We start from the raw sequence: 14,777 nt of genomic DNA, 5'->3' as shown, positions 1-14,777 counted from the left end.
CACATGAGAAATTCATGCCAAAACATAACTGCTAATTTTATGTGCCTGTTTGAGGATGCCTAGCTTTTCAAGGTAAAACAGTATCAGGCTTTACAACATACCTTTCCAACTGCAAAAGTCACCATCTAGGTGCTTTAACTATCAGATTTGCTGGTCAGATTAACTGTCTTCCTTAAAACTTCTGGGGTTTGTTCATCAACTGCCTACATTAGAATGTTTCATCGGTTTTGTATCTGCTTTTGCCTCACTGTGCAATTACAGAGATGATGGAGAAGATGGGCATGTCTCAGGGTGAGATAACAGGTACTCTGTGACTGCCACCAGGAGACTGGTTTTGCCTGGATGTTTTCTTCCTTGAAAACAGCAAAAGGTAGGCAAGGTGAAGCCAATCCATGCTGCTTTGTCAAGTGCATCCTGGGGGCTATGAATATTTGCCCCAGCCCTCCTCAGCCTGTCCTTAAAACTCACATCCTGGAAGCACACTGAAGCACCTCTCCTGTATCACGTGTTACGGAACTATGGAGTTAATTCTGAAGACAACATCTGAAAGTCCTCTAAGTACCTTGATGCTCATGCCCACTCTTAGTGTAATTCTGTACATTCTCTCCACAGGCATTATTCTACTAATGTCCTGAAGGCATCATTATATTTCTGAAATCAAAAAAGCTGCATGTGGGAGGAAAATAGAAACACAAAGTTCATCAGAACTCCATATGTCAGTAAATGGTAAATAATCACAGGATTAAATCACTGCAAGATAAGACCTTAATTATTTAGGGTTAAACAGCAGCAGCATTACAGATGCAGAGGAATATTTTGTTAACCACTCATCCTGGGAATACTTATGTAGTAAGCTATTACTCTGCAGAAGAAGGGTAAGCAAAATGTGGATTGTGATGCTTACAAACACTTTCAAATAAATAGGAAATAATATTAAAGAGCATGAACAAGAAAATGCACCCCAGGCAAAAAAAAAACCCAAACAAAAAACCAACAAAAAAAAAAAAAAGCCAACAAAAAACCCCCACACCAAAACCCAAACCCAACTGTAATAATTTTGGTTTGGTTTTGTTGGGTTTTTTTTAAGTTGATAGTAGCTTCAGCTATTTCAGATAATTCTGAGATGCTTCTGCTGATTTCTGTTTGCAATTACATTTCCTTATTTTTTTTACCTTTCTGGTCTTACTGTATGAAAACGCTGCACTAAGCACAGGAAAAATTGACTAACTGGCAATAGTGAGAGAGTGTAACTGACTAAATGGTGACACAGAGTGCTTTCCAATTCACGGAGCAAACTAGCTGGGAGGAAAAAAAAAAAAAAAGGATAGAAAAAATTCTTCAATTCCTTTCTTGCATACTCTGCCTTCCATAAAAAAATTGAGTAGTTTAAAGCACTTGTGGGAAGGAAAAAGAGTGTTGTTTTGTGTTTTCTTTTTGTTTTTCTTAATTCATAGCACTTTCTTATCTTATTTAAGGATGAAAAGGGCATGCAACGTGAAAAAGGAAACTGGTCTTGCATTTATGAAATCACTTACCAGATTCTCAGCTGGTGCAAAATAGCAGTACTTTCCTTGCTTAGAGGATAAGGTTCCAATCTGTATCAGCTGAGGATCTGATCTAAAGAGCTTTCCTTTTGTAAATATAAAAACATATACAGACTCACCTCAATTTAGATATTAACTGTACTAGATTGAAATGTGACTGAAATCTCATATTTCAAAATAGTTTTCAACCCCTTTTTTCTATGTTTTATCTGATATCATCTTTTCTGGTCAGAAATAAGAGATGTAAACATTCATAGCACCATAAAATCATTTAGGTTGAAAAAGACCTTCAATGAAGTTTACTAGAATTGCTGTATCTTCATGGTCTACTTACAGACTTTTGAGTTGTACTTTATTAAAGCAGCAGGTGCTTATATAGTACACGGATATGAAACCGTTAAAAATCTCTAGGAAACATCTTCCCATTTTCTCCATGAACCATGTTCACATACATATGCACAGATCAACAAAGCTGGCCTGTAAGATGGAGACAGAATGACATCTTAACTCCCATGCTCATGTTCACAGGTGGGTGCCAGCTTTTAGGGCAATATCCCAGGTTTTTAACTCTTCATCTGTGAGCGCTACTCTTAAGAACTGTTTGAGTATTGTGGGAGCGCTTGCCTATTTCTGCTGGCCCTCTGCTTAAAACTGGTGTAGCTGACTGTTGAGAGGGGTGACACTTTCTTCACTGAAAACAAAATATAAAATTGCCCACTGAGCACAGCTGAACACAGGTAAGTCAGTTAGGGAAAGAGATCCAGAGGAACTCATGTGCCTAAGCATCTTACGTGCCTGCTGAAAATCCCACACCTTTGCATTTCATCTTCTACAAGAAGCAGAAACATCAGACATGCACTTTTCACGTGGGAAAACCCAACAATCTCTATCAATGGCTGTATCTAGATATCAAGATCTATATTCATATTACGAAAACAATCTTCAAACTCAATGTTTGTGTTTTGTAACGTGGGCTATTTTACGTCACAACCCCTTTTCTTATTTTAAGTGTGGCTATTTCAATCATGTATTCTTTTTTACTACATTTCAAGATGAAACTATGGTTATGGTCAGGTGAGAATTTCATCTCATAATTCCACAAATATTGTCCCTTCTGACTTGCAGATGGAATCCTCTCAGCTGACAACTCTCACACCATTCTCTCAGCCTAGTTTCACACTTGCAGTCACTTGGAAGCTCATGCTTTCTGTCAGCAGTGCGTTTGCATCAATACAGCCTTCTGCGTACTCCAAAGTCTACCTGGAGAAGCTTACTAGCTTATCATTTCTGATTCCTGGGAATGTCAAGGCAACTTTGTATCCTAAGACCAGTCTAATGCTCATGAACCAGAAACCTCTACTGAAGGGAGGCTGACCCTGTAGAAGAAACACATATAAAGAATCAGGAAGCTCCATGATTGCATTTTCACAGCAGAGTTTTTGTCTGTGGCTGCACTTCAACCACTGTGTTTCAGCAGTCACACATTTGCTAATACCTCCAAAATGTTAATCTGTAATGCTATCACTTATTAGCAGTCCAATTATTTCTGCTCATTCAACAATGAAAAAGAGAGTCTCCTATAAATGGCCTGGACACAGAAGCTGAACATCTTAGAAGATAAAAAAATGCAGCAAATTAAGATCTAACTCAAGAGTCCTACACAACTGAATAAGTGGGCAGAATGAGGTCCTTTGGTTGTAGCATACAAAGACTAGAAACACATCTGATCTTGATCAGAGCTATCAGCATGACTATAAACATGCAGTTATAGGACAGATATTTTTTCAGAACATATCAAGAAACTCTTATCAAGTAGCCTTGATATATATCAAGTAGCCAGGCAAGACAAACCTAATCTGCCTCCACCACCTTCTGCTTCAGGGTGAGTGCTATGGCTGCCATGAAGTAGGACTTTACAGCAAGATGCAACAATTAAAAATGCAATCAGGAGATTTCTGAATGATAAGCAAGTAAGAACTCACCAGCATATGGCATTTATTAGATGAAGAAATGGGTATGAACTGAAAAGCAGGCTACCAAGAGCAGTTATTTTTTACAATCTTTGGAATTTCACAGCCACTTTGGGGCTGAGAGTGTCAAAACAATCTGCCAGGGAAGCCTGGATACACCCAAGGAGACATTCAAAGGGAAGAACGATAGCATCAGCCGAGGAGCTCAGTTACACAAAAGGAGAGGTGTGGCTTAACCACAACTTTTGTGATTCACATCAAGGCTTTCCCAAAGTTCAGAGCTGTGCTATCTTAAGAGGATGGTACAGACTCAGAGCCACCAGGACCACATAGTTGTTTTCACAACCTGCTTCACTTGAAAGTCAATGACAAAGGGCAAAACAAGAGGGAAGAGAAGACAAGGCAGGCTCACCAGAGTGCGTCCTAAGGTGTCCTGTGAGGGCGTCCCTCCGTCGGCAGGCATAGCTGCAGAAGGGACATTTGAATGGTTTCTCCCCAGAGTGCAACTTGATGTGCCTCAGCAGGTTCCCCTTCTGGGTAAAAGAAGCTCCACATTGGTTACAGTGGAAGGGGCGTTCACCTGGAAGGGAAATGGAAGGGAGAGAGCTGTCAAGAAACACTGGAAGAGGCATGAAGCCCTTTATCCTGCTCTCTGTAACAGTGCCATCTTACCTAGGTATGGTCCCCACCACCACACGTGGCACTTGCTAAAGTCAGAGGCTGTTTCTTTTGCACAATGGGCAAAGGCTCCAGTAATGATTTGAGACTCTTTCCTCGAGGTGATTAATGCAGCCTGATTTTCCTAAAGTTCTCCACCTCAAAGGTTTGATCCTTCATAAAAGAGGAGCTCTGATCAAAATTCAGATCCACAACTGTGGGTTTGTAGTATTTCTCTGTGGTTTTGCACCTATTTTTAGTATAGGTCCAATCCGTATTCAGAACTGAGTAGAACAACTGGACTTGGGCAGATGCTAAGGTCTTTGCTTCAAACCAGATCTTTTGCTTACATTATACTTCGAGTGAAACCCCTTTTTAAAGGTTGCTTTGCATTGCTAGAGTGGTACAGAGGGAATAGAAGCAAGTAAGGACCAGGGCCACAAGCTTTGGACTGAGAAAAATGTTACACTGTTAAATTGTGAAATAAGCAAATTTGTGCTCTAAGTAAAGCTAACTGCAGAGACTTGTTTGATGAAAAATGAAGTATCTAAATGAACAGAAACTTTATACCTTACCCTGTTCCCTCAAGCCATGCATTCACACACACACATCCAAAACTTATTTTGATGTTAATCCTTTGTATTTGCTTTGGGCAGTGGAGACTGGGTCCATAAAAACAAACACCCTTTTTTAAAGTCACTATTTAGAAGAAAACCCCTGACAAACTCACATAGGTTTTATGAAGTATTATTAAAAGCATACTCTTTGTCAACATTTGTTGAGGACACTTAGTATGTTACGGCATTCTTGGGCAGACAATCAGCTCTAGTCATCAGCTTGTCCCACTGTACACACCAATAGGGCACAAGCATATACTTGTGCCAGCCACTTGTGAAGTGCTTTACTGCAGCAGGGCTTTAGATACTGACATGTTTTCACCAAGCAAGGACCAAGTTAATCAGATTTCAGATGTAAGCAGCCTCATTCATTTTTTCAGTGCATCACCTACTATGGAACCTTGGCTAAACCCTGGTGGGACCTTCTGAGGTTGAATTCATTCTCCTGAAACACTGATCTCATAAAAACACACACATTGTGTGATCTATCACATCTTTCCAAAGCCTTTTACAATTGCTTTAAAATGATTGCTCCCTTGCTAGACAAAATGAATGCTATGTTTTTATCAGAGGAGTTCATGTGTCTAGTGTAAAGTCCAAAATACATCTGTAGATTCAAATGGAAAGAGAGGAAGAGAGCTCTTACAGATGTCCACAAGCAGTTCTTGCTCCAGTGGTTTAAATCACTGCCAGCATTACAGCCCTGCCAGAAGTAGCATAAAGCAGGATATGTGCCATATATAGGCCATACCTCTGCAACTTTACTTCACGTGCATGAGCTGGAAAGGACATCTGAAATCACCACAGATGCACTGAAGAAGATAGTAAGGTTTCTACAATTTTGCCAAGAACATTATGGAGTGACAACAAAAAAAATAATCAGGGCATAAAGCTCTTCTTCCAAGACACTGAACACAAGCTCATTGGAATTGATAAAGAGTTTGTGGTTTCCCTTTCAAACTCCCACACTATACTTAAAAGATCTGATTAGCCATTATCTTCTTTTACATCATTTCAAAATGTCCATAACAGAGATATGCAGAGACTGCAGTAGAAAAATACATGGGGCTTTTTTCTTTTCTGTTTTGCTTTCGTTGTCTGAGAAAACAGGCAAACTCCCTTCCTTTGACATGCTTCTCAGTATTTAGGAATGATAGCTTCAGTTTCAGGATGACGACATTAAGGTGGCAAGTTTCTTACCAAGTCTAAAGTCTTTCCTTTTACTCCTGCTGTATTTAAAACTATGCAGTTAAGAGTGTTTTACCTGCTATACCACCCATTTACCTTTGATATTTTGGAGGCCACATATGAGCAGGTATTATTCCTCCATAAACTGGCTGCCGAAGAGATGCTGAAAGCCTTTGGTCTGGAATTCAAATAATCATTGCACCATGGTTCGTTTAGTGGCAAAGATGACATGAAAACACTCACAAAATGAGTGACACCACTCTGATCACAAAGTGACCAAATCTCTTGAAACAGACAATTTGCTATAGCAGCACATTTTACCTTAAATAACCTCTGTATCTATTCAAAGCCAGCATGAATTAGTTTTTCCTACTGGCTTAATTTTGGGTAAATAGCTGCTTTGATCTGTTTGTTATACTTTTGTGCAGTCACTTGATTCCTACTCCTTGTTTAAGCTGCAGGCTTGTGGGATGACTGTTAATTTTAGTCCCACCTTCGTGCTATTGATTAGTAGCTTCTCCATCTAGCACAGCTAATCTGAGAGACCATTATCCAACAGAAGAGTGCACAAAAAAGTAAAGACTGAATAATAAGATTTTGCTGGTGTTCCAAGAACTGTGCTGTCTGATGCCCACTCTAGATACTACCAAACCAGACTTATCACTTCTGTGCCTCGAGAAGACTGTTTTCCAATTATTTCTCCTGCCTCCTTTTCCTAGTAAGCTGGTATGTAGTCCTCCAGTGCTATTATTTGCTGATAACAAATTAACAACCTTGACATCCTTATTCACTTGCCTTACTCTTGTGCGAAAATTAAAAGTTTTTATTCATAGGCTGAAATTAATCACACTTCAAACTACATCCACTCAAAAGTCTTCAATACGTGTCTTCTCTATATGACAGTCCCTGACTGTGTTTAAAATATTTTCCTTTCTTTGGGGGTGATGGCAGCACACACATACCAGAAACTACAGAACTATTAAACAGGTGGCATACACAACAACAGGAGGGTAATGACAATTACGATCATGGTGTGTTTTTCACCACTTATAGCTATGTATTTAATGTTTGACTCTATATACTTCTATTGATCTATTAAAATAAGAACTCCTTTTAAGAATAACATATACTGAAATGTGACTAAGCAAGCTTTTTGCTTTTGAGCAGTGTAAACTAGGTGACTCCAATGTAACTACAAAATATCTGGCATCTACTTTAAGTATTAAACCTTTTATCTACCTTAGAGCTAAACTAGGGCAGAAACTCCTCAAACCTTGGTGATTAAAAAAAAAGACTTTCTGAGTGGGGAGAGAGGGAGGAACAGTGAAGCAAACAAAACACATGTTTCTTTCCAGCTCTGGATTTGATATGTAAAGCCAGATAAAACCAAGAATGCCTAAAAAGCCTTGTTCTCCAGCACAGGCAAGTTAATTATCTAAAGCTACTTCAGGAATGGGCTAGTCCAGGTAAGCCAGAATTGCAAAGTATTACTTTTCCTTAAGCTTTATGAAGAGGGGCTTGTGGCCAGGAAACGGCCCCAGTGATGAAGTTAATAAACAAACAAGTACATGGAGTTTTATCATTTTACAGTTAAATAAAGCATTAATTGAAAGGTATGATTTCAAATATTTACCTCTAAGTCACAGTAAAATACTGCTGAAACTTCATTGTCTAACATGCATCCAATACAGCTATGCCTCCTACAGGAAAAATAATAACAAAATACTACTGCTCTTTAGCTACACCAGTATCTAAAGTACCCAAGTTAACTTGTTGTTGTGTAAACACTGAGATGAAAGGTGAATTGGACCAAGGGAGTCAGGGTTATTATCAAGACACAGCCCCTTCATAAGTTTCTCCTTTCATAAGTGTCTTTAACATATGGCAGCTGCCTGGAGACTTTACAGCACAAGTTATGAACACTGTCTAGCTGATACAACCTGAAACCAGGCAAATGAAGTGATTAACTTCCTCCTAATAGCTTTCATATTTTACTGTCTATATGTCAAATGTTATTTCAAAAAACAAACCAACTCCTTTTTCTGCTTAATTGGAAGCTTCCCGACACAAAAACTCTCTTTTACCGCCTCAGCACGGAAGTGCTCTGCAGAAGTTTCAGTATGAGTTACCCTTCTTCGAACCTCAGACTGGTGCAAAACACATCAGTGATATTTTCTGTATTAAAACAGAAATTTGACTGAGGACAAAGAGCCTGAAGACCTCGCAACCAAGTGGGTTTAGATCTTCATAACCCTTGGCTGGTGACTTTTGTCCCTTTGAAATCAAATGGCATGACTCACAAAATAATGCAGGAGCTCTTGTTAACAGTGAGGCCTGGTTATTTCAACAGCAACGCTTAAGTCCCTTCCTCTGAATGGTTTAGTTACCTTTTCTTAAAAATCCACTAGGTTCAAAGTCTCTTCACAATAACAAGGAAAGCCAGGATGAAGACCATCTACATATAAGAACCGGGTCCCTTGGGACTGCATTTAACATCAGCCAAACGTATATCTGAGATTTCAGCCTTTTTCCTTTGGCACATACCTTTGATATACAAAGGACAGCTTAGGTACTTCTCAAATGGGATTGAATTTAGCTTTTTAACCTTGCAGAATTATTATGCCCATGCTACCACCACAAAGTATGGCAATAATCAAATAGTCTAATAATCTTTATTTTCACCCTTCTGTAGTAGGCTTTTTGTTACTACTCAGTTAAAATAAAATGTTTCTCCTGGTTCATAAGATGCTGCAACTGCTCTGATCCCATGCTGTCCCAGGAGCAAAATGGAGTATCAGCTGTGCTACCGATACACTGACAGACACCGAGTTGCAACCTGCCTTTACACAAGTGAGCAACAAAGCAGCAGAATTTGCTCCACTTCTGTATTTGTTATTCTGGGGACTATCTAGCCTGCATACCTACTCACTGTCCTATCAGATTCACTTAACAGGCTGCACATCACTCGAAATCAGTGATATTACTAGGGCTTTTTGTTGGGAAAAACCTACTGCCAGATAGGGCAGCTTATTATAAAACACTAGTGACAAATCTCTCATGAAAAATTCCTGAGAAATCCTGGGTGATTTCCAAGTGTCCTCTGTACAAAGATTCGTGACCATATTCTTAAGAGAGAAAAATCCTCTAAGTGAACTGGCACCAGTATCAGAAGAGTTTAGCTACCACGTACTGCAAGTAAAACACATCCTTATTCAGACAGTGATTTCAAAAATCTAAGCTCCCCTTCCTTATGCTTAAGTAGTAAAAGAAACTCTTGGAAAAGTTAGATTTAAGAACCTAAATAGAAAAACTGCACTTTTAGAAGTTTGCTCCTACAGTTTTTGATTCAGCCTGCACTAGGTTACAAATGACAAATTAAACCAAATAAAACCTTTCTTCTGGAAGAGTAAGACAGGCAGGCCAATGGAGCTAACTGCAATGTGTTAATACGTCCATTTGTTTAAATTTGCTCTTAATTAGCTGGCTTAGGCATAAAGTCTTATATACTGAACAGCACAACTGTTTTTTCCTCATTTATTAATTGTGTCCCAAAAACTTGAACTTTGCATGAAAAACAAAACTTAACTAGCATTCAGAGTTCCAGTGTTGCATATGTTTAGTTAATAATGCCACGGCTGCTATAGTAGGACTTGAAGATTTCTCTCATGGGCACATAACTTGTCTCATTACACTGACTTCATGGTACTAAAATGCACAGGGAGTGCAAGCAAAGAGATGAGACTCTCCTGTAGTTAGCACCTCAAAAAATAACCTATCAGGAGCCCAAAGTGAGAGTGGGACAAGCCTACTATCCCTGCTGCCTGCTGCGTCATGCGCTACACCCAGGAACATGGCTTTGCTCTGCCCCTGTCCCTCTGCGTCCACACAGGGGAAGCATTTAACCTCTGGGTGTTCTGTGAGGATAATCCCAAGCCTCCCTTAGAGATAAAAAGTATTTAAAAATCCAGCAGTGCACTAAATAAAGGACTGGATGTTACTGTGGAGAAAAATCACAATTCACAGCGCAAGGGAGAACAACGTGAGGACCTTGCAGATCACAGAGGCAGCAACAGGGCGGCATCAGCAAAACGTTTCTGCTTTACCGAAAATGACAATCAAGGAAGTTTTAAATCAGGCCCACTAGCAGAAAGCCTGAAGAGGTGAGAAATCATTCGAGTTCCCATTCCTTCAGGCGAATTGGATTCTTGACCGTACCTTCTTCTCCCCTTCCCTCAACATTCCCTAGCACAAGCCCCTGGAATATCCAGTGGCAATACTATGTGACAAGTCATCTCCTGCAGTAAAAAAAATACCTCTGATAAAGATGATGCAAATCAGGCTACGCGCTTTGGAATATGAAATTTGGACCAAAAGAAGATACTATGAGAAAGAAAGAAAATAAATCAAACCTGACACATGCTATTTTTCTGACACGAGAATGTGGCACTTGAGAGAGAGGATGGGGCTACCCTGCTCACTAAAGCAGGGAGCGCATCATGCTTAATTCCCACATTGAACACTTTATTTCTTTTGTCAGTGATGACAAATAAATAGAAAGGCCTTCTCCTGAGGATCATGCAGACTACAAACATGTTTCACCTGAATTATCAGTGTTTCAAAGAAATGTTGCATTGAGCAGTATTGGAGGAGCAGTGCTATGGACTCTGTGATGGACGTGCCGTGGACCAGAGCATCATTTGCACCACGTGCACGAGGCAGAGCTTGTGTGGATCTGAAGGATGAATGAGAAATCCTCAGCTTGGTCTATCATGGGAAGGGGTGACTGAGAGGGCCCTTCAAGAAATCTGGAAGGGGACTTTGACAAGGGCCTGTAGGGACATGACAAGTAGGAATGGCTTTAACCTCACAGAGGGAGATTTAGATTAGGTATAAGGAAGAAGTTCTTCCCTGTGAGGGTGCTGAGGTGCTGGCACAGGGTGCCCAGAGAAGCTGTGGCTGCCCCATCTCTGGCAGTGTTCAAGGCCAGGTTGGAGCACCGTGCTCTCATGGAAGGTGTCGCTGCCCATGGCAGGGGGCTGGGACTGGATGAGCTTTAAGGTCCCTTTCAACACAAACCATGCTGTGATTATATGATATGATACAATATGACTGCACGAGTCAGTGGAAACGAATGTTCCAGCACAAGGATGAGAAATGGGACACTGAGTCTCATCCACAGCACAGATTATTTTCCCCATCCCTATATCTGTTTGACTGAACTACAACAATGTGGCAGGGAAGACAACTGCCTCTCACAAACAGACGAACAATGGCTGGAGAAAACTGTGCCCCTTTACGTGTGTAATGCAGCCAAAGCCATACAGCACAGCTTCTCGCAAAGCCTGGGTCCCCAGTGTAAGGAAAGCCACACTCTTGTCCCAGTATACATGCAAATTACAGCCTTTACTATGGACCACAGCATTTTGTGTGATTTACATAGAACGATGACAGGTTTTTTGGAAGAGGAAAAATACTTCAGTCTTTGCCAACACGAATAACTGGCCAGACCATGCTTTGGTTTTGTATAGACAAAGAGGAGAGTAAGGTGACATTCAGCTCCCAAAACATACTTACACTGGCTTTGAGAGGTAAGGATTTACATGGCAGTTGCATTAGCCGATAAAGAATATCATTGGTTTACACTCACCACGGAAAACCTCCCTTCCCTCCACAATTCTCCCTTGGGCTGCAAAACCAGACTACCCACAGGTCAGGGCTCATTCCAGAGCTGGGGCCAGCCCATCATGCCTAGCTGCCGAGGAAGTGGCAATAGATTTTAAAACACTGCACTTCAAAAGACAGATACCAGCATGCTAAAAATACTCCTTAAAATCAAGGATGTGGAAATCCAAGCAAACTTCCCCTTCTGTTGTGGACAGTGAAGCAGCAGCATGTATTAAAAAACAAACAAACAAAGTGGGGAAAGAAAAAGAAAAATCCCCCGCAAAATTTGCCAACTGGTTTACTGAGTGTAGAGATGCTGTTAAAAGGAATGTCATTTCTATATGCTTGAGAACATCTGTATAGAGCAATATATCACAGCTCCTCTGCTTGGATGGGAAGAGCCAGGGCTCTATGAGGAACCAGCAGTAGCCTGCAGGAAAATGCTATCAGTTATGCAATCCCCATCTATGCATCCGCATACAGCCGCTTTGCCCGCACGCAGATGAGAGTTTGCTCTGTTCTCTTTGAATTTGCATGTCTTCTATCACAGGAAAAAGGCAGCTTGTCTGTATTTAAAAGATGCACTAGCTAGTCAGTGTGTCAAAAAATGCAGACCATTTAATGAAGTATACCTAAATCTAAATTTAGCAAGTCTAATTTAGCTGCTCAAGTTCAAATACACGGACTCTGATGCACCTACAATACATATGCTCAGATACATGCAAGCGCCAACAAAAACTTTCAGGGAGGTTGAAAGCTGGGGAGTCAGGCTGTACAACTCAATTCTCTTTCTCCTTCCTAGTAACAGCATGTCAAATTGTTAATCAAGATTTTGGTTCTCCAGCTAGTGCTTTTCTCCTGTCGTAACTGCTGTCTAAAATCACGGCTGCATCATAAATGATACCGCAATGCTTTGCATTATACATTTCTGTTAAGTTATTATCGATACAACTTATATACAGGGCATTAACTATGTAGCATATATTTATTATTTCTCTGTACAGAAATTCTATTGACTTCTTTCACATCCAGAGCACACTATTTGACTGTGAACTACCAGGTTTACAAAGGGATTATGCATAGTCTTTCTTACTCTAGCTTAACCCCCCAGTTTTCTTTTAATATCTTAGCAGAAATCTCATAGTCTGTGTGAGTCTCTCACCCCATTAAATAATAGCAAAGATAAAAGATAAAAAGGTAGATTTCATTTTGTCCAAAAAATATGAAGAACAAGCACCCACTGAAGCTCCAGCACTAAAACCTGTGCTTAACCTTAGTAAGACTGAAGTGTGTATCTTAAGTTAAGCATATATGGTTGCACTTCAGGTGACTTACATGTGCTTAAATATCAGAAAAGTTAAGCACAAGCTTAAGTGCTTTTTTAATAAAGGCCCTGCCAGGTAGACCTCTGCAAAACCAGAGAGAATTGTCTTCTGGCACCATCTGTACTTTATCCTGTTGGAGGTAACCACCACTCCTACCTGAGAAGCAGCAGAGGTGAGTGCTAGTGAGTACCAGCCACTCAAGCAGCCGAGTTTGCCCTCTTAGCCAGAATTTGCCTGAAATTCCCTATTTTGAATTCAACGCCTCATCTTTCAGTCCCTAAAAGCCCCATCAATCAGCATACTGCAAAGGTTTTGTCTGCCTCTTGAATTCTCAGATCCATAAGCCCAGTGAGCTGCTTTGGTCTTTGAAACTTAGAAATACTAACAGTAACAAAAATAAAATTATAGTAGATTTCAAGCACTGAAAGATGCCACATCTGGATGGTGAGGGGAAGCCAAGTGCTAGCTCATAGGAGCAGTTCAGGTGAGGTTTCCTGATGGAGCTGTCACATGATACATAGCTGGATAATGCATGTCCCTGTGGGGTTTGCTAATCCCAGGTTTGTTGGGCCACCAGCATCATGCCCAGACACTTGCAAAGGAGGTGAGAGATCCCCAGGAAGCTTCTGATGTTTTCCACTCTGGGCACCTCCAATGGAAGACCACCTGAGACTCACCCAAAAGGCTCAAAAGCCTTGCACATGCGCACACACATGAACACACACACCCCCATGCCAAAGAATGACTCTTACTATCTTGCCCCTGCTCAAGAACAGTAAAAAAAGCAATTTTCAGACTTTTGTGCTGTTTTTAAGAGCTAAAGGCTGTAAATCAATGTCAAAGAAGCACTATGCCAGAAACACAGCATCACCAGAATTTGGGGAGCAGGAAGAGAACCAAACCAATGAAGCCCATCTTTCCCTCCCCACCTCCTGCTACCCCATGAATGAAAAGGGAAGAGAGAAGTGGTCAGGTAATATCAACATCAGACGCCATGGGCAGTCACCAGATTTTCTTTCAGCTGCTTACCAGTGTGGCTCCTTTTATGTACCATTAGCACATTGGGCCCAATGCAAACCATGCCACAGACGTCACATTTCAGTTTACCATTCGGAAGCCGGATTCCTCCCTCGCTTGAGAGCTCCTGGATCTTTCTGTTATCCATCATCTCGTTACCCTCAGTGAGAGGATCTTCCAGGCTGCTTCCTTCATCATGAGCCCTGATCTCATCTTCCTGACACAGGGGCTTCCTGTCAAATTCATCATCACTTTGCATTTCTAGCTTTACTGAATTTGCTGAAATAAAAAAAATAAAAAAATAAAAAAATTAAAAATTAAAAAAATTAAACCCATGTATGTTCTAAGTTCCCAGTCACTAATATAATGATAAATCTCTACTATTATCAATATTAAAGCACAGCCTTTAAGCTCTGACCAACACAAGGGTCTCATGGTGGTGGCAGCACCACAATCTCACAGTCTGGTGACGGTGATGGCACCACAAGTTACAACTGTGTCTTAGGCCCTGTTTTGTTGGTTTAAGTTCTTAATTTCTATCCCTATTTTACAGCTTAGAAACTAAGGCACGGCGTGATCCAGAGACCTACCAAAAGCTGCAGAGATGCAGCAGGCTTAAGAACTGATCCTCCTGCTTAGCTTGAAACATAGGAGCTCCCTTCCTTTCAAGAAGCCCAAGTCACAAGAGGAAAGGACATAGCCACAGCTGCTTCTTCCAGGTCTCTCCTGCCTAGTGCACCAAGATGAAGCGTTTTCAAAGACAGGGTTTCACTGCACCATCACAACTTGTGGAAA

At 40.7% G+C, this 14,777-nt stretch overlaps 1 protein-coding gene across 7 annotated transcripts in view; it reads right to left on the bottom strand.

The window, feature by feature from the left end:
- Positions 1-14,777, bottom strand: part of IKZF2 (IKAROS family zinc finger 2) — a 111,332-nt gene that overhangs the window by 35,285 nt on the left and 61,270 nt on the right. For 6 of the 7 annotated variants that reach the window (XM_065669750.1, XM_065669749.1, XM_065669752.1 and 3 more), the window contains 2 exons: positions 13,995-14,261; positions 3,927-4,094 (listed from right to left, as the gene is read on the bottom strand). In XM_065669750.1, coding sequence (XP_065525822.1) covers positions 3,927-4,094; positions 13,995-14,261 — 435 coding nt within the window. The remainder of the gene's footprint in view (positions 1-3,926; positions 4,095-13,994; positions 14,262-14,777) is intronic. The other variant, XM_065669755.1, reaches the window with a different exon arrangement.

This window comes from Lathamus discolor, chromosome 3, assembly GCF_037157495.1.
Source record: "Lathamus discolor isolate bLatDis1 chromosome 3, bLatDis1.hap1, whole genome shotgun sequence".
Taxonomy (NCBI): Eukaryota; Metazoa; Chordata; class Aves; order Psittaciformes; family Psittacidae; genus Lathamus; species Lathamus discolor.
This window is presented reverse-complemented; position numbering and strand designations above follow the sequence as displayed.